Source organism: Mobula birostris, chromosome 23 (genome assembly GCF_030028105.1).
Source record: "Mobula birostris isolate sMobBir1 chromosome 23, sMobBir1.hap1, whole genome shotgun sequence".
Taxonomy (NCBI): domain Eukaryota; kingdom Metazoa; phylum Chordata; class Chondrichthyes; order Myliobatiformes; family Myliobatidae; genus Mobula; species Mobula birostris.
In genome coordinates, this window is record NC_092392.1 from 16114962 (window position 1) to 16134634 (window position 19673).

Here is a 19673-nt window from a genome sequence, read left to right on the forward strand (position 1 = left end):
TACAGTACCTAGCTTCTGTCCAGTGTTTCCAGATTGCAGCTTGTCTCCTTCAATTTTAAATCAGAAATATAAAATTAACACAGAAAATTCTCCAAGGCATAGAAAAAGACAACCTCAGTTTCTACACTGCTGCAGTTGATATCATTGGGTTGTTGAAGAACAAACAATATGTAGCGAGCATTGAAGGTCACCTGTGTCCCAGTGTTAGCTGCTCTCATTAACTATTATTCAGCAGCAAGATGCACACTTCAGCTACCAAATCTAAAACAAAAGCAATTGAATTAAAAAAAAATGTTATGCACACATGACACATGCAGAGTAAAGGAATGTGGATTTACTCACCATTATCCTTACATTCTTCTGGAGGCTTTGCCTTTTTAGCTAAACGAGGATCCAGCCAGGACGTTGTTTTGGTGTTATGGCTAACAAAGAAATAAAATGGCTCTAAGCTTATTCTTAAGAAATTCTTGTTCAAGTTATAATCAGGGCACTCAATTTGCTAACACAATCTAATTAGCTGCTGAAGTTGTGAAAAGCACCTTTATTTTGGCTACATTCTATTCAATTAAACTATGCTAAAACCTTAAAACATTTAAGAGAAGCAATCTAAAAATATTCATCTAGAAATCACATATATTTGAATAAATGCCCTTACTCAATGAAGTAGACTTCGCCTTTTTCAGTATATGCCATCTCCCAGTTCTCAGGCAGTGGACCCAGATGGTCCCCATCCTCTGGTTTGGTTTGCTTCTCTGAAACGGAATCGTCTTTTGTTCCTTTTGTAAGGCCATAGACTGGTGCAGCACAAGAATGTGAAAAAATTTCACCTGAGGCATCAGTGCTTTTGTCTTCATGTTCACTAGATTCTGTTGGAGGACACAGATAATCAACCTTAGTGAATATACAACTCATGCTCAAACAATGTAATCATTTTGTTTTTGTGTCAGATATAATTAGGTAAAGCCTCAAATTTGGCACATAAAAGCTTATTAACTGATCTGAATTTAAAATCAAACAAAGCATGTGTTTCATTTAGTAAATCCAGACTCCACTAAATAAGATTATAGTAATGACGGAGAACACCACATTTTTAAAACTAAATGAATTCAATTGAAAAGACACATAAAATTTAAATAAAATATGCCAGTTTAAAGGTCAAGTGTAGCTGGAAATGTACCTAGTAAATCTGATATGGGGCAAGTTGGTACAAATGTACTTTGAAATAAACCAAGTTAAAATCTATCTGCCTTAAAATAATAAACATCGTAGTAAACTAAAACTTACCCTACATTACCTTATCCTTAATGCTTTGAAATATGTTTCATAGCAGGCAACTGGACAGAACTTACAATTGTATATGTATGAATGCCATGTAATGAAAAATGTATATATCATACAGGAAAATGCAGTAACAATCATCTGGGCCATCTTGTTACTCTGGAAAATCAATTAGACATTTCTCCACATGAATTGCTAGTGTGTCTTAAGTGATTTCCACATCAATAAACAAACAATAACACCAATTCTCATATAGCATACCTTCTCAAGTAATGTTGGAGAAATTAACTCACATTATTCCAAAAGTGGTCATTACTAGCACTCCAAGGACATCTAGATCTTGAGAGCACTGTGACAGATTAAAATGCAACACTTATCATTTTCACCTGTTGTCCTTCCTTCTATAGTACTGTCCCTTCACACGTACCAAATTTCCAGCTGACTGGTCTAGAGCCTAAAACCCCCAATCACTGACCTTCCCTAACTGAGTCCCTGATTGGCCAAGGCTCTGAACTCCCCTCCACCCACCAATCTCTACCTGCAACTCAGTCCCTTAATCACTAATCTTCCCTCAATCCAAAAATCTCCTCCACACTTATATGTATGAGTCAAATTCTAATTCTCCTCTGCCCACTAAGCTCTCACTGATTAGCTCAGGCTAAAAACAACCTCTTACAAAACTCTTGCCTTATCACCATCTCTAACTCTCCCAACATGATCTAGTGGTGTAGTGTGTCGTTTACTGCTAACAATAGCATCATTAAAGAAATTCAGAACTGAACTTGTTGAGGACATGGACTGACATAAGTTAAACTATAGGCAGCTTCAGTAAGTTTTATCTCAGGAGAAAATATTAGAACTTAGAAACCTAACTGAAAGCAGAACAGGAGCTGGTGATGTGAGATTTATTTACTTAGTGAATATATAGAAAAGCTACCCACATATTTTGGAAGTATAGCTCTGACACTGAAAATTTAGTGACAATTTGATATATTAAGAAATTCTACCTTTGAAATTAAAAGGTAAATTTTTTCCACAAGGGCTGGGCATTTTAATTAGTAGATAGTTGTCCAGATTCCAATGTTACATCATTCAATATTGATTCCGTTAAAGAGAAGCTAAAGTCAAGTTACATCACCATAACTTTAGTTTGTAAATTGAAATTATTGACATCTCATCATTTCCAATGTGGAATTTTCTTTATATTCAGCAGGGACTCCAAGTTGCTAATACACCTGGCTTTTTCCGCAACACAGTGACACTCACCCTGAGGCACTTGGCTATCTTCATTATGAACATGCTGGCAAAAATGTTTCAAATAAACATAATCAATTTTATTTACTTTCAAGCAGGTTTGAATGAGCCACTAATAAGTCAAAATAAGTGTTGGTCTGAATTTAGTGCTTGTACTCTCTTCTTGGCCCAAATCCCAAGTAGATCAGGGCTCCATGTTTCTTTATTTCCTTAATAACTGAAAAAAATGCACCATCTCATCTCAATCCTCAATGGTTAATCTCTTATTTTGCAACTGTCACCCTAGTTCCAGACACCCCAGGGAAAAGATACATCAACCTTGCATCCACTTTGTTAAGACTTCTAACATTAATGGACGTTTCAATGAGGTAACTTTTCATTCTTTCTAACCTAATATATTAAACTTCAAGATTTATATTTAAGATGACCTCATGTATTTCCACATTTTATTCCATCTTGTATATCCTTTCTTATCCTGCCACCAGCTCCCTTGAAGATCTTCTCCATCCTCTCAATGATCCGCAATCACTCAGCTTTGTATCAGCAGCAAACGTAGATATCTTATATTTGGCCTGCTCATCCAATCGTTGACATAGATTGTGAATAGTTGGCACCTAATAATAGTTTCCTTTTTCTGTCTTACCAATTTTCCATTTATGCCAGTATATTATCCCGATCCAATGCATTTAATTTGTTGGTTAATAAACTTAAGTGGCACTTTACTGAATGCTTTCTGAAAGTCCAAATACAAGACACCTACTGGACATCCCCTTATCTATTCTGTCAGTTGGTTAGAAACGGAAATAACTAACTGTTTTGTCATATATGATTTACTTTCTTTTCTTTTAAATTCATATTGACTTTAGCCAGTCCTGTATCCTTTTCCTTTGTTTCCCTTTTTTTAAATAAACGAATTGCTTTAGAATCAATGAAATAGAGAATTTCAAAATCTTCTAGACTCTTTGACATTTTGGAAGATGTCAAATAGTTATCTACTATTTTCTTAAGTACATTTTAAAAATCATTGATTAAAAACTCATGTGATTAGTTCCTAGGGATTTTTCAGCTTTTGTCCCATTTGTTTCTCTTACAGTTTTTAAATTAATATTGATTTCTTTCAGCTTATTCACTCTGAATCTACAGCTCACCATTATACCAAGAAGGCAGAAACAAAATATTTGTTTCAATAGTACAACATTAGTGGGGGCTGTCCAAGGTCCACATGTCTTGATGAACACTTGCCAGGGTTAATTTTAGCAGGCTGGGGTAAAGGGCAAAAAGAGGGAAAAGGGAGAATGCTTCTATAATAGATTTTTAGCATCCGTTACAGCTGAAAACAAACTGAGTCTCCCTCTGCACATTTGAATGACAAGAAGTTGATATCTAAGGTTCGAAGTTAAGTGGGCCTTCTACATGCACTCTACATTATTCCACATCAGCAGATTTCTTTTGGACTGGATTATCACCCACAGTCCCTGCCCATCAGTACATTATTTTTGGGATGCGGAGCCTAAACTATATGACTTTAAGCACTTGACTAATCTATCATGAGTAGGCTTCAGTTGAATAATCCGAGGCTCTGCCCTTCTTTGCCGGTTGCCAAAGATCATAAAAGACTAATAGTTTTGTGTCTCTGATAGTCAAATACATTTAAGCAACATTAAATAGATTGGAATAATTAGAAAAAAAAAACAATTTAAATCATTTAAAACAGAGTAAAGCAAGCAAAGTACTTAAGTTTCTCCACAGAGCTGGCAATTCTGTTCAGATGAATGGACTCAATGTCCCTATACCAAGCATTCCTAGCATAATGCTGAGAGGCCTCTCTTCAGGGAACTGCTGTTACACTGTTGAGCTCAAAGGTGTGTCCAGCAACAGAGAGAACAGGCATCTAACGTGGATGGGCATGCAGGGAAGACCAAGACATTGTGAGGAGCTAATGGTTGACAACCAGTAATTTTCTTCAGATAACATGACTTAACCCATTATATGATATATTTGTTTTCTTTAAGCTCATGACACTTCACAAAAATCCATAAGGGGATGAAGCAGATGGTGACAGTTAAAATAAGAGACACATGGATATTTCAATCTGTTTTCTTATAGATTATTAACACAACTAAAATTGATGATTAGTGTATTGCGTATTTATACGAATTAGTTTAGATATTTGTAAATATATTACTGGAATTAGTTTTTTTAAATGTAAAGTGATGAATAGATAGATAGATAGATACTTTATTGATCCCAAGGAAATTACAATCTCACAGTACACAGATATACAATATAAAAGAGAAGTAAGAAATAATTTTTTTTAAAGTTACTTTAAAAATAAGATGAACAAGACTTAAAATCAAAGATTACATGACTTACAAGGTTTCCAAGTTCACACTGGTAAGATGGCAGTGCAAGAATTACTGTAATATTATACAGTAATGGGTGCACATTCACACTGTCCAGATTAGAAATGACGGTAGTATTGCACAGCAATGCACAGGGTTTCCGCGATAGAAGGGTGTGGTAAACAGAGGTTATTAACAGTTTAACAGGAGGGTGTCATCACTTCCCCAGCTATAGGTTGACTCATTATTTATTTATTTATTAATTTATGGGATGTGGGTGTTGCCAGCTAAGCCAGCATTTATTGCCCGTCCCTAGTTGCCCTTGAGAAGTTGGTGATGAGTTGCCTTCTTGAACCGCTGCAGTCCCTGAGGTGTAGGTACACCCACAGTGCTGTTAGGGAGGGAATTCCATGATTTTGACCCAGCGACAATGAAGGAACAGCGATATGCTTCCAAGTCAGGATGGTCAGTGACTGGAGGGGGATTTCCAAGTTCTCATCTTCTGCAGTTCTGCAGTTCTCATCTTCTAGATGGTAGTGGTCATGGGTCTGGAAGGTGCTGCCTTTGGAAATTTGGTGTATCGTTGCAATGCATCTTGTAGATAGTACACACTGCTGCAACTGTTTGTCGATGGTGGGGGGATTGGATACTTGTGTTAGGGGTACCAGTCAAGTGGGCTGCCTTGTATTGGATGGTGCCAAGCTTCTTGAGTGAAGATGGAACTGCACTCATCCAGGTGAGTGGCGAATATTCCATTACACTCCTGACCTGAGACTTGTCGATGGTGGACAGGCTTTGGGAAGTCAGGAGGTGAGTTGCATGCCGCAGGATTCCTAGCCTTTGACTTGATCTGGTAGCCACGTTGTTTATATGGCTAGACCAGTTCAGTTTCCTGTCAATGGTAACACCCAGGATGTTGATAGTGGGGGATTCAGTGATGATGATGCCACTGAATATCAAGGGATGATGGTTAGAGCCTCTCTTGTTGGAGATAGTCATTGCCTGTCACTTCCATGGCTCGAATGCTACTTGCCACTTGTCAGCCCAAGCCTGGATATTGTCCAGGTCCTGCTGCATTTGGGTATGAACTGCTTCACTATCTGAGGAGTCACAAATGGTGCTGAGCATCGTGCAGTCATCTGCAAGCATCCCCACTTCTGACCTTATGACGGAAGGAAGGTGATTGATGAAGCAGCTGAAGATGGTTGATCCTTGGACACTAGGATTATACAGCCTAATGGCTGAGGGTAAGAATGAGCTTGTAGGAGTGTTGACAAAAATCAACATAAGTGTAATTACTTCTAATGTACACTTTATTCAACTAGCATACAAATGGCGATGTATAGATACAAGAGAAAACCCCCCAAAATGTAATAACATACAACGTATCACGTAACATATGTGGCGAACTTAACTCTTAACCGGCTAGGTGAATTCTGCCTAATCCCTACACCACCCCCACCCCAGAATTCATCCTAGCAGACAAAGTCAAATGAGCAAAACTTGGCTGAACCTACTCCTGCCTTCATAGGCAGGTGCCAGGGAGGAGGAACAGTCAATGTCAGAAGGTCTGGACATGTGAGGCCCCTCTGTGGGGGCTGTGCCACTTCTACTAGACAATCTAAGTCCAAATAGGCAGGCTTGAGACAATCCACAGAAACATTGTCATACCTCCAAAGTCCAGTGTAAAAAACTTATTCCCCGCTTTCAACACGTGGAACGGGCTGTCACAAGGCGGCTGCAGGGGACCCTGATGTCCATCAGGATGCACAAACATATATTTTGTCTCCTGTAGACCCAGCAACAGGCATGGCTACAGCAGGCCTTACTGCATCGTGGGCACTGGAGCAAAAGTTTTAGTGCTGTCCATAAAAGCTGACTGCTGCTGTGGAATGGACCACAAGACCATGGATGTTGGAAGAAACTCTCCCAGCACCCGCAGGCGTTGCCTGAAAATAAGCTCTGCAAAAGAGGACTGAAGGTCCACCTCAGGGGCTGTCTTCAGGCTCAACATGGCCCATGACAGGCTGTCCACCCAACAACAATCACTGAGGTATGCACGTAGAGAGGCTTTCATTGAACGGTGGACCCGCTCGCACAGACCGTCGGCCTGACGGTGATAAGCTGTGGTCTGGTGCAGATTCACCCCCAGATCATGGGCAACCACACACCAAAGTTCGAATGTAAACTGCATCCCTCGGTCTGAAGAGATATCCAACAGAATGCTGAACAGAGCGATCCACAAGCCAACAAGTGCTCACGCCACCTTCACAGCTAAAATGGACAACAGTGGCATTGCCTCTGGCCAATGTGTGGTCCTACCAACGATGGTGAGGAGGTGAGTAAACCTGCAGGATGGGGACAACAGGTCATCCAAATCCACATTCATGTGGTCAAAACACCTCTCAGGTACTGTGAAAGGAGCCGAAGGAGTCTTGGCGTGTCGATGCACCTTCACGTGTTGATATGCCAAACAAGCACCAACCGAGTCCTTGACATCCTTCTTAAGCCTGTGCTACACAAACTTTTCTGTCAGTAGCTTCTGTGATGCCCTCTGGCCTGGGTGAGAAAGCCCATGGACTACATTGAAAATGCACCACCGCCAGCTCACTGGCACAACTGGCCTGGGACGCCCTGCTGACGTGTCACATATCAGTGCAACACCACTGTCACCAAAAGCAATGTCCACCAATTTCAACCCTGTGTCTGCCAAACACAGTGCCTGCGGGCTTGGGTCTGAAACCTGGTCTGCCGCCATCTGAGCGTAGTCCATGCCCAAATGGACAGCACCAGTGAAGGACCGGGAAAAGGCCACAAAGTTACGCTTTTCCATGACATGCTGGAGTCTGAAATTAAAAGAAATATGGTGCTGTTCTCAAACAGACCAAGGTTCAGAGACCTTAGCCATGGCGAATGTTAGAGGCTTATGATCCACAAAAGCCATAAATGGAAAGCCCTCTAGAAGAAAATGAAAATGCTGCACTGCCAAGTACAGGCCGAGAAGCTCATGGTTGAACGTGTTGCACTTGGGCTTGCAGGGGCTAAGCTGATGGCTAAAAAGGACGAGAGATTGCCAAACACTGTTGACCAACTCCTCATGCACTATGCCGATTGCACAGTCTGATACGTCCGCGATGAGAGCGATTGGCGCATCTGGGAGGGGTTGTGCCAGCAGCGTTGCATTAGACAATGCCTGCTTAGTATCCGAGAATGCCTTGGACTTTCCTCCATCCAGTCCATGATGTGCTCGGCTGTTTTACCTTTAAAGGCCTCATAGAGCATGAGCTGATCCTCTTTAGGGACAAAACAATGATAAAAGTTCACCAAGCTGAAAAACTCTCCTGCAGAGCCTAACGGTGACTAGCTAAGGGAAGGGCTTAACTGTCTCAACTTTAGCCAACAGGGGAACTGCCGCTGCTGCATTAGTGCAGTATCCAAAGAAATTGACCATGGACAGTCCAAAGTGGCACTTCGCCGGGTTGACAATAAGACCGTGCTGACTAAGGCGTTTCTAGGTAACAAACAGGAATGGCAAATCCCTGAGAACACTGTCCATGAGGCGCTGAAAGGTCTGGGCCATGTTGTTCTGCCTGAATGGTATTCGAAGGAACACAAACAAACCAAATGGTGTAATAACAGTGGTTTAAGGAAAGTCACTTGGGTGAACAGGGACCTGGTGATAACTGCGAATGAGGTCCACCTTCGAGAAAATAATCTTCCCTGCCAGGCGGGCAGAGAAATCCTAGATGTGTGGGATTGAGTATCAGACAGGGGTCATGGTGTCATTGAGGTGGTGACAATTGCCACATGGACTGTTGGACTGCCAGATGATGCCCAGGTGCTCCATAGCATCAAACTCAGCCTTGGTGATGGCTAGCTTCTCTGGATCGAGGCACCTGGCACGGGCTTGAACAGGTGGGCCGATGGTGAGGATGTGGTGTTCCACCCTGTGTTTAGCAGCGGAGGAGAAGGTGGGCTTGGTCAGGTCTGGGAACTCAGCGAGGAGGCAGAGGAAGTCGTCAGAGGTGGAAAGGGCACTGGACAATTTTGAAGTGCCGATGGTGCAGAGTGTGCTGGAGAGGGAATAGACAGTCTTAGCGTTGACGAGGCGCCGGTTCTGAACATCAAAGAGAAGGCTGCTGGCGCAGAGGAAGTCGGTTCCCAGCAGGGGTGTAGACACTGCCGACGCCAAATTCCAGTGGAACTTCTGCCCGCCAAAGCACAACGCCATCTCATGCTACCAGAAGTCCGATGGCGCTGCCATTCGCAGCTTTGAGAGATGGTCCATATTGCCCAGTACATATGCCCAATTTAGAAGCGGACAGGATTCTCAGCTGAGCGCCCATGCCACAGAGTACATGGCGCCTGGGAACAGAGTCTGTAATGAACAAAAAACTGCCTGACCTGCCAATGCCCATAGCATCTAAAGGGCACTGGCTGTTCCGTTTCCCAGCTCCTTGAATCCGCAGAGTGGGTGGCACTTCTTAGCTCTCAGCCCAAACCTCGCGTGCACCGTTGTTGAGCTGCAGCGATTGTCACATGTTCAGGTGGCGGTGAGGCGGTAAAGTCGTGCAGCCGCATGGTTGCATATGTTTTCTTGGTGACGGAAAAAACCTTGTCAGCCTCTATCATTCGAGCCAGAGGTCTTTGAGGGGAGAGCCAGCCAGAGTCGAATGTACCTCACCTGGTAGTTGTTGCAGGAAAAGCTCTCTGAAGATGAAACACAGCTGATCTCCACCAAGGAAGGACAACATGTGGTTCATCAACTACGATGGCTTGGAGTCGCCTAAGCCAGGCAGAGAGAGGAGCCGACAGGCATGCTCAGATTCCGAGAGTTCGAAAGTCTCTGGAAGGAGTTGCTGAAGAGTCTTATACCTGCCAACTTCCAAAGGGTGCTGTAGGACACTTATCACCCTGGTTGTCGTAGAGCTGTCTAACGCTGCAACAACGTAGTAATATTTTGTGTCATCTTGCGAGATTCCCCACACTGCCAATGACCTCTGCCTGAGCAAACCAAATGGTGGCATATTCCTGCCAGAATTCAGGGTGCTTGAGAGCAGCAGCATTCGCAGTCATGATCGTAAAATGGGTGAAATCAGTGATTTGGTCATTTGGGTCACCAATATAGGAGGGTTGACAAAAATCAACGTGAGTGTAATTACTTCTAATGCACACTTAATTCAACTGGCAAACAAATGGTCACGTTATATATACGTAAGAAAAAACCCTGCCCCCAAAACGTCGCAACATACGCGGTGAATGCAAGCCTTAACAGGGCAGGTGAATTCTACTTAATGAAATTAATGAGTCCCTACAACTTCATATAGTGCTCTTTGGAGCAACGCAGTTGTCTTAGTCTAACACTGACAGTGTTCCTCTGTTTTGCCAAGGTGACAAGGTGAGAAACATTGTCCAGAATTGCCAGAATTTTCTGGAGGGTCCTTTCCTCTATCATAACCTCCAGTATGTCCAGTTTGACTCCTATAACAGGGTCAGCCTTTCTAATCAGATTATTGAGTCTGTTGGCATCACCCATTTTGATGCTACTATCCCAGCACACCACCACATAGAAGAATATCAAGATTGATGAATATTCAGACAAACTGGCACAAAAATTATGTTTTTGTTGGCGATGAGTGAGAACAGGCACTATTTACTGAAACAAAACAATAAACAAATAACAGATGTGAACAAAGTGAATTTAAGAAAAATGCAAAAAAATACTCCACCCAGAGGTTATATGTTATTTTTCTTCAAACTTATATTTTAGCACATGACTTTTCCACTAAAGGCTTTGCTCAAGATAGTCAGATCTAACGAGTGTAGCTCCAATCAGACAGATGGATTGTGTTCTTACAGAATTTTCCAATAATTCTTTCACCTGAATGTTGGAAGGAAGATAAGTTCAAGTTGCAGCCAGCCAAGAAGAAAAGCACAGGATTGCATTGTTTTAATTCATTGCATCCACTGTTACTGAGGCTTCTCCTTCCTTCAAATTAAATTAAAATAACATGCTCAAGCTAAATTAATGCAAAATACCTTCAAGTATCATTTCAGGAGCTGCAATAGCATGCCACTTCTGACAATGCAATTTTCTAATCAGGGAATGGCAGAACTCCAAAGTGAAAGCAACTCATTTCAGTTCATATCTTTACTGTATACTGCAAACTAACATTTCATGTTTGGTTCTGCATTTCACATACTGGTCATTAAAACAGTAAGCTGTTTCTTTTATTATGGAATAGCAATACTGCCACCAAACAAGACAATAAACTCATTTCATGTCACTTGAGAATTAGACAGCATCTGCCAAAACATCTTTTACTTGATCATTTACTGCTGTCAGTGAAAGGAAGCTTTACATCCTTTAAATGGAAAAGACATGACTGGTCTCTAGGGTGATGTGCAAGGAAAATGTTACACATATTCCAGGCAACCAAGTTGTTCTAATATGGATCATTTCATGTAGAAATGAAGCAGGTGGAAAGTTCTCTGACGATATTTATTCATGTTTTTCTACAATAAAGAAAGGTTGTGCCTTCAAGAGTTCATTAACATGTTAAGTTGCAAATTAATGCAATGTTTATATGTTGTTTTTACCTGTATCTCAAGGTGTCAACAAAATAGCATTATCATGAAATCCACACATTGAATTATCTTCTCATTCATTCAGATCTGGAAATATATGTGAGTGTACCACAGATGGAATCACAATCAGATTTACTATCTCTGACATTTGTTGCTTTGAGGCAGCAATACAGTGCAATACATAAAATATCCATAAATTTTCAAATTATTCTGAATAAGTTCTATTTAATTTATTCCCTCCAACAATTCTAATTTATTATTTCTTCTATTTTTCCATCTGGTCAAGATAGCATTGAGCTGCGAACTCATCGAAGTCATGGTTCCAACTTCGTTGTTTCTTTTAAGTTTGTATGGATGGTTTGTGGGACAAAGACAAGAGTAAGGAGTCAGATTTGTGTTGAAAGACAGGAACGTGTGGAGTTAGAAGTCAGATAAGGATTAAGAGACAAGGTGTGGTTGTCTTTCCAGCAGAAGTGGTTGAGGCAGGTTCTATGTCGTCGTTTAAAATTAAATTGGATAGATATATGGACAGGAAAGGAATGGAGGGTTATGGGCCGAGTGCAGGTCGGTGGGACTAGGATAGGGTAAGAGTTTGGCACGGACTAGAAGGGCCGAGATGGCCTGTTTCCATGCTGTAATTGTTATATGGTTATATGGTGTGGGGAGTTAGAGGTCAGGCCAAAGTCTAGGTCACCGCTCCACATTCCATGCTCAAAGGCCAGTGACGTGGACAGGTAACAAAGGACATCCAAAGTCTCGGCCTTTGCTGTGTGTTTGAAGGCCAGCAATGAAGACATGGGACAAATAACATCTGGAGTCTAGAACTCCTTTCCAGGCCTGAAGGTCAACAACGTGGACTGGTGATGAAAGACATTCAGAGTATAGACTGCTGTCCAATATGGACAGGTGATGAGGGACCTGCATGGATATAGATAGGGCTGTCAGTTATCCATGTCAGCAGGAGGCAAGAGGCTATTCATTGGAACCTGAAGTTCGAGTCAGGATTTCAGGGTCCTATCATTGTCTAGTACGGTAGCTGATACCGAAATGCAAAGATCGATTGAAAGTCTAAAAATTGAACCCCAATGGCAAAGCCTGGAGTCTGGAGGCCTGAAGGACTGTCAGTTTGAGCGGCTGGGGCGAGGAAGGAAAGGGGCTTGTTTGCTGTTGTCCTTTTGTTGCTTGTTGTGTTCCGTGTTGTTCCATTGAGCATTGTGGGCATGGTATGTTGGCACTGCAGTGTGTGTGTGTGTGTTGTTAACACAAACATACATTTCACTGTATGTTTCAATATATACGTGATAAATAAACCTGATTTTGAATCTAATATATTACATATAGCAATTTCACATGTTGTTTCCTTTTTTCCGATTTACTTAAATTTAGAAAACGATATTCAAATATCTGATACTCCTCACTGATGCTTCAGGATGATTAGTTTCTCCGCTGCTCACGTTAAGGACAGACATCATGTTAGGATACAATTTTAAACAAATATTTGTTAAAGGAAGGTCACTTTATTTACTTTCTTAAAAACAATTGTACAATTTTTTATTATTAATGTGTTTCTAACATTAATGCTATCTAGCAATCTTTATAATGAAATTCTCTCAATTCGTAAATTTGAAATGCACCCACTGAATGTTTTATTTTAGGAATAGGAAGCATTGAACAACCTCTCCAGCGAAATACATTCTCACTTCTACTTACAAAGCAAACACTTTAATGAGAGTCAACACTTCCTCATACAGTAACTGTTACAGGACTAATTCAAAAACATGGCCTATTTAGTTTTGGTATATGAAATAGTAATAATTCGAGCTTGTCATATTTATCACAGTAAAACTTTTGTTATCAATGGCCTGCTTCTAAGGCTACAATATGTACAGTATATGAAGATACAAGTTGAGGGGGGAGCTGGGGGCAGGGCTTTGGGGTTCTAACATTTAACTGTCATTCATTCTTTGGGGCACTCCTCTGTTTTCACGGATGGCTACAAAGAAAAAGCATTTCAGGATGTATATTGTATACATTTCTCTGACATTAAACATGCCTTTAAAACCTAAGTATTTCTAGAGCTATAGCTACCAAAGTGAAAATGCATTCATTTCATCTAAATCACCTTCACAGTAACACTGTGTTTTAAAAGCTTTGTCTGCGTGTCTCACAGTACATTACACAGTGCGGATAAACTATAATTTACTTTGGAACATAACATTTAACTAAATTTTACACATGCATATCAGAAGTGCTGGTATGACATTCATCATCAAAATAGTAACTTATTGCCAATCAAAGTTTTGATTATTGATGAATTAATAGCGTATAAAGCTATAAAACTAGACACTGTGGAAAAAGGAAGCTAATGGCAATAATTATAGTGCAAGCAGAGAAAGATATTAAAATTTTAATATCCAACTTATGGGAGAGAAGATTATGCAGTTTCATGTAAAGGAATTTGCTGTATTCAATCTACAATTACAACACTGATATCAGAGTAACTGGAAAAAAATCAAATAAAGAATAAATTTGAGCATGTATTTTATTCATGTACAAAATTAATTTATAGCAATTGTGGCTAATATTATAAAAAGTAAGAAAAATAGAGGGGAACAGGGAAACCAATAGCCTTCACATCAACAAAGAAGCAATTTTAGAGAAATCAAGGGACTAAATCCTGACAAATCCTTTGGACCCGATGCTCTGCATCTATAGCTTTTAATAGTGGCTACCTTGTGATGTACTTCTAAAAATCTCTAAATATTTTAGAACAGTTACAGTAGATAGTATTCATAACATTACTATTTAAGAAAGAATACCCAGACAAAATAGAGGAATAGCAGTCTTTATTTTACTTTATTTAGAGATATAGCAGGGTAACAGTGCTTCCAGGCCAGGGAGCCTATAATGCCCAATTACACCCATGAGACCAATGAACCTACTAATCCACACATCTTTGGAATGTGGGAGGAAACTGGAGCACCCAGAAGAGACTCACGTGGTCATGCGGGAGAATATACAAACTTGGTACAGACAGTGGCAGGAATTGAAACCAGGTCACTGGTGCTGTAAAGCAATGCACTAACTACTACGCTACCATGCTGCCTTGTCATCTGTTGTCAAAAATGTTTAGCACATCATTAAGAGTGCAGTAGCAAAGCACTTAAAAATAGAATGATTAGAAAGATAAGCATAGTCTTATGAAGGGAAAACTAGTTGGCAAATTTTACATCTTTTATGAAGGTGTAAACTCGCAGCTTCACCTTCTGCATCTCCTCAACCACCAAACTCAGGTCACTTGTTTGAATGTTTCCTAGTTTCTCACCATATAATTTTTTTTTTTCAGTTTTTCTTACAGTATTCTTCACCTTTCATCCCCTTGTGCACTTATTCCATCTGGCTCTATCCCTTTATAGACTATTCCTTTCTCAACTTTATTTTCCTATCTACTTTCATATCTTTACTTAACTGATAAAAACCCTAAACTGATTTCCATGATGACAACCTAAAAAAGTATCTTTTAACTTTGCTTTTTTGTTTTATGTTCCTTATCCAATGTTTTGTCTAGACTGACAGCTCTGTGGACATTATATGCAACAACCCTATAAAATACTCTTTGAAAACAGAGAAATATTTGCATGACTCTTTTCATGATCCATGAATTTTGAGGTGCTGCGTTGTCAACTGTAAGCACAATGTCTCCTGGGAGGAAATTGCATTTTATACCTGACCACTCTGACATTCCTGCAGCTGTGGTAAATACTCCTTGACCCACCATTTCTAAAACAAGTTTGAAATGTAATGGACTTGCTTCCATCTACAACAGGCATAAATGTCTTCCTTTTGGAACTCTTCTGGTGGTAAGGATGGTGAGGTCTTCAGAAGCAACAGATGGTTGGGTGCAGGTACTTCCAAATCATTGAGATCAAGAGGAAACTTCAGTAACTGGATGACCATTGATAATAGCCTCTACTTCACAAAAGACTGTATGGAAGCAATCTTCATCAAGATTCTGTACCTTCATGGTGGACTAGAGGACCTTTCACACAGACCTGATCAATCTCTCCCACGTTCCTTCATGATGTGAACCAGCTTGTTGCGGTGGTGGTGGTGGGGGTGTGTGTGGGGAAAACCCCCTTAATTCCTTTTTGAAGAAGGGCATCACTGATCTGAATGATTCCACTTCCCAATGGGTTCTTGCAACTCATGCTGAGCTCCAACAAAGTTTGTCGCATTATCAGACTTCAGTACACAAACCTGTCCTCGTGTTGCTATAAAGCATTTAAGTACATTAACAAAGGAATCTGCATCTTAAGAAGATGCCTCTTCAATGTAAATCGTTTGTATATCTAGATAGGTAAATATGAACCCACATTTCTTCACTATGTAGTCCACTCCCACATGTGTGAATGGAGGTTCACCTGGAGAGATGCTGTCCAGAGGTAGATCTCCCACGTGCTGGCATCCTGAAGCTGCATGCAACTATTGACAAACAACACACTTAGACAAGACACTATTAGTCCAGAACACTTGAGCCCTGAAGCTGCATCTGCAACTCCTTCCTCCACAATGTGTCCATACAGCTTGCCATTGTAGCAGTGTGAGCTCCATACAAGGGATGAAAAGTGACTTCAACGGAGTTACCCTGGATTTTCCCATGATAAAAGTACTGCGCACCTCAGGGTACAAGTTGTGCAATGATAGGTAGGTCACTGTTCTATAGCCATCTTTGCTTGCCTCTGTAAAGTGGTGTAACTGTGCAGCAATAACTTCTACAAAATCTAGGGTTTCCAAACATCTAACAACATTTAAGTCTTCCAATTGGCAGAGTTCTTCCAGCCAGCTTGTCCACTCATAAACAACCGATGTAGGTATAGTGTCATCCTGGCCAAGTTCTTTCTTACACGGATCTTGTACGATCTTCTTAGCAGATTAACAGCGCCCGGACTCAAGATTACTAAAGGATAATCTTTGACCATGATATTAAGCTTGAAAGTATCAGACTGAATGCACCATTGCACACCCAGTACTCCCTCCACCACAGGAATATCTTGATCCAAATCCTTCATGTCTTTCTCTCTTTGCTCTTCTTGTATCACAGATAGGACAGTCTATTGCTTATCCACTTTGTGAGTTGAAAGCTGCCTTTAGCACAAATGGATACAAGGTCATGATAGAAAACCACTGCTTCTTCCTCAAAGGATACTGACACAAGAAAGTCATGAACAGAGAAGCAATGCAAAATCTTATTCACCATCTTGCGGCTGAAATGTTCTTCATTGTCTTCTGTGCATATTGTAAGAGCGAAATTGGCACAGCTTGGTGACAAAGTTGCTCCAAATAGATGTACCATTTTTCTAAAGGCCACCAGAGAAACCTCAGCAGATCTGCATCTTCTGCTGGTACTTTAACATGATGAAACATTGATTCAATATCTGCCATGATAAACACTGTTTTTTTTCTGAACCTGGTTATGATTCCAATCAGTGAGCTAGTAAGATCTGGTCCCAGCAAAAGCTGAGCATGACGTAATATGTACTGTAAGATTGTTGACAGTCAAACACAATCTGAAGTTTCTCTTTTCTGGGGTGGTAAACACCATGATGTGCAATATAACACACTTTTCCATCAGCACACACAAAATGCTGGAGGAACATTTTGTATGTGTTGCTCAGATTTCCAGCATCTGCAGATTTTCTCTTGTTTGTATTTTACACTTTTCCATCACTGTGTTCTAGCTCCTCTACTGGCTCTCTTTCAGCCTAATTTTTGGAGATGACATCCTTAATGAAAGCTGTGTAGTTAGTGTGAAATGACAAATCCTTCTTAAACTTCTTCCTTAGATTTAGAACACGCTATTCTGCAATCTTCCTATTATTTGGCATGCTAACTACCTTCTTTCTCAAAGGTAAATTAATCTGATAATGGTCATTGACCAGTTGTGCAGAATTTGCAATCAGCTCCATGAACTTGTGATCTTCTCTTGACAAACCAGTTTGTTCATTCTGACGACATTCAGTGAAGTCTGTCTTAAATTGCTGCTGTCAAAGCTCATTCAAGTTCAAAACTGAGATCTTGCTTATTGTCAGCTCAGGCTGAGCACAATCTCTTCCATTACCAATGTCTCCTTTCAGTGGTCCATTCACAGTCCAACCCAACATTGTTCTAATTGCATAGAGTCAATTGTTAACATTGCGAGCCACTTGCAACAGCTCCAATGCTGTAGGCACATTTTTCATTATCAGCAGCTCACTTTCTGAACCAATCTCTGGCAAATGGACATGTTTCAGGTGAGACCATTCCTGGAGCTCCCTCTGTCGTGGAATGTTCTGTTTGTGGACAGGCATACTTTCCTGCATATAGATGTTAGGTAGTTCACACAGTTTTCACTGTCTAAGACAGTCACTTCCAAACCTGAAACAATGTAGCTACTCACAATCTTCTCTTGATCCATGATGCTTAAGAGAATGTGTGTCCTTTTTTCTGTGAGGTTGAGCTGGTACATGAGGCCCACTGTGCAGAACACTGTTGTATTTCATTGATCTGGAAAAGTTTAAATCACCACAATCTTGTTACCTTTCTTAGACTTCACCTGTACTGGAACTGAGAAGTTTACAATTATGATCTCCAGCCCCTGTAAGAGCATTAGATACCAGGGCACTAATCATTGTGACATCTGATTCTTTCACAGCTTGTTTTAATTTTGCACCCTTTTCATTAGGGTGAATATGAAGTATGCTGAGATGCTTGCCATTGCATACCTTGCCATTGGCAAAACTGCTTCCTTTAGCTTTATAATGAAGTTGTGTCTTAGTTTTGTTCACGCCTTTGCTTATTGGAGGTGGTGTAGCATCCTGTATATTCCAAAAATTAGGGTCCGTAGCAATCTTTATTTACCCTTTAATAAAATCAACAATGTCAGTGGAAGTAGTCTTATGGTTGTGCCTGTCTTGCAGTTCACAGACCACTGTTCTCAATGTATTCCTAAGGATATAGGGCAATTTCTTTAGAATAAATGACATACAAGCACATGTCCAGCACTTTTTCCATGGCATTACAATAGCCTCGAAGAAGACTAACGCTGGAGAGCTTTCATGTCTTCAGCTTTGATAGGTACCCAAGAAACAGCCTTTTGCATGTAGGCGGATGCAATTTCCTGTTCGTGATTAAAATGTTCCTGTAGTAAAGCCTTAGCCTTTAGATCTACTTTCTTGTGGTCAGCATGCTGGCAACTTCCAACAAGTTCTCTAGGGTGACCTGTAGTGTACAGTTCAAGGATGTAGAGGCAGTCACCACAGTTGTCAGTCTGGCCTTCAACACTATTTTCAAAAGCCCTTATGAATGCATAATAGATCTCCATCGAAGATTTGAATTTCTGTTTTAGGCAAAGATGAAATGTATTGCTGTTGTACCAATAAGGTTGCCATTTCATTTTGCTCCGTTATAATATCAACAGTACTATTTTAAAACTCTGTCATCTAAAACAGGAGTGTTTCTATGCTGTAAATTAACGTGTTCATGAGCACTTTGAGCCGTTGGATATGACACATGTTCAGAGTGTCACATTAGTACAGGCTGAGAGTAAACACTCTTAACTACATCTGAGGTCTTGTTCATGTTCCACAAGCATTTGAGAAACAAATGAATCAACATTCACTTTGAGTGTTTTTATTTTCCTCTTGCTCTTCGAGAGCAGGTTTGTCCTTCAATAATTGTTGCCTTGTGATTCATGCAGCTAAATCATCCTCTATTTTAATGCATGCAGAGGAGGTATTAGATACAGATGATTCTCTGCCTGCAGCAGAACTTGGAGCACTGACATTTGACACTGCTATTCGGGTTTACGTCATCCTGTGGGTCCTCTGCTATATGCGTAGTCAAAACACACTGTGGAATTTGAGAAACATTGTCTGATGGAAAGCGAGACACATTTTCACTTGTTTCCCATAAAATCTTTAATTGATGGTATTAAACCTTCAATTTTATTCACATTTGTTTTCAAATCCTTTTGAAGACTTTTGATTATACCCACTAAAGCTTTCAAAGTAAGTTTAATTTGCCTTTTGCCAGCCTTTTAATGAGGGTCGCTGACGTCAGTTGCATACTTTAATTCACTCATGTCACTTTCTCTTTATCGTGCCACTCACAATTAACTCTTTGTTTGCCAGAAGCACTGGCGATATTCTGTTTAATAAACGTAATCAACGAACA

General features: G+C 40.4%; 1 protein-coding gene across 10 annotated transcripts in view; it reads right to left on the reverse strand.

The window, feature by feature from the left end:
• magi2a (membrane associated guanylate kinase, WW and PDZ domain containing 2a) overlaps nt 1–19673 on the reverse strand; it is a 586144-nt gene that overhangs the window by 165631 nt on the left and 400840 nt on the right. For all 10 annotated transcript variants that reach the window (XM_072241070.1, XM_072241069.1, XM_072241068.1 and 7 more), the window contains exons 5-7: nt 656–866; nt 343–422; nt 9–47 (exon numbers count right to left, since the gene is read on the reverse strand). In XM_072241070.1, the coding sequence (XP_072097171.1) occupies nt 9–47; nt 343–422; nt 656–866 (330 nt within the window). The remainder of the gene's footprint in view (nt 1–8; nt 48–342; nt 423–655; nt 867–19673) is intronic.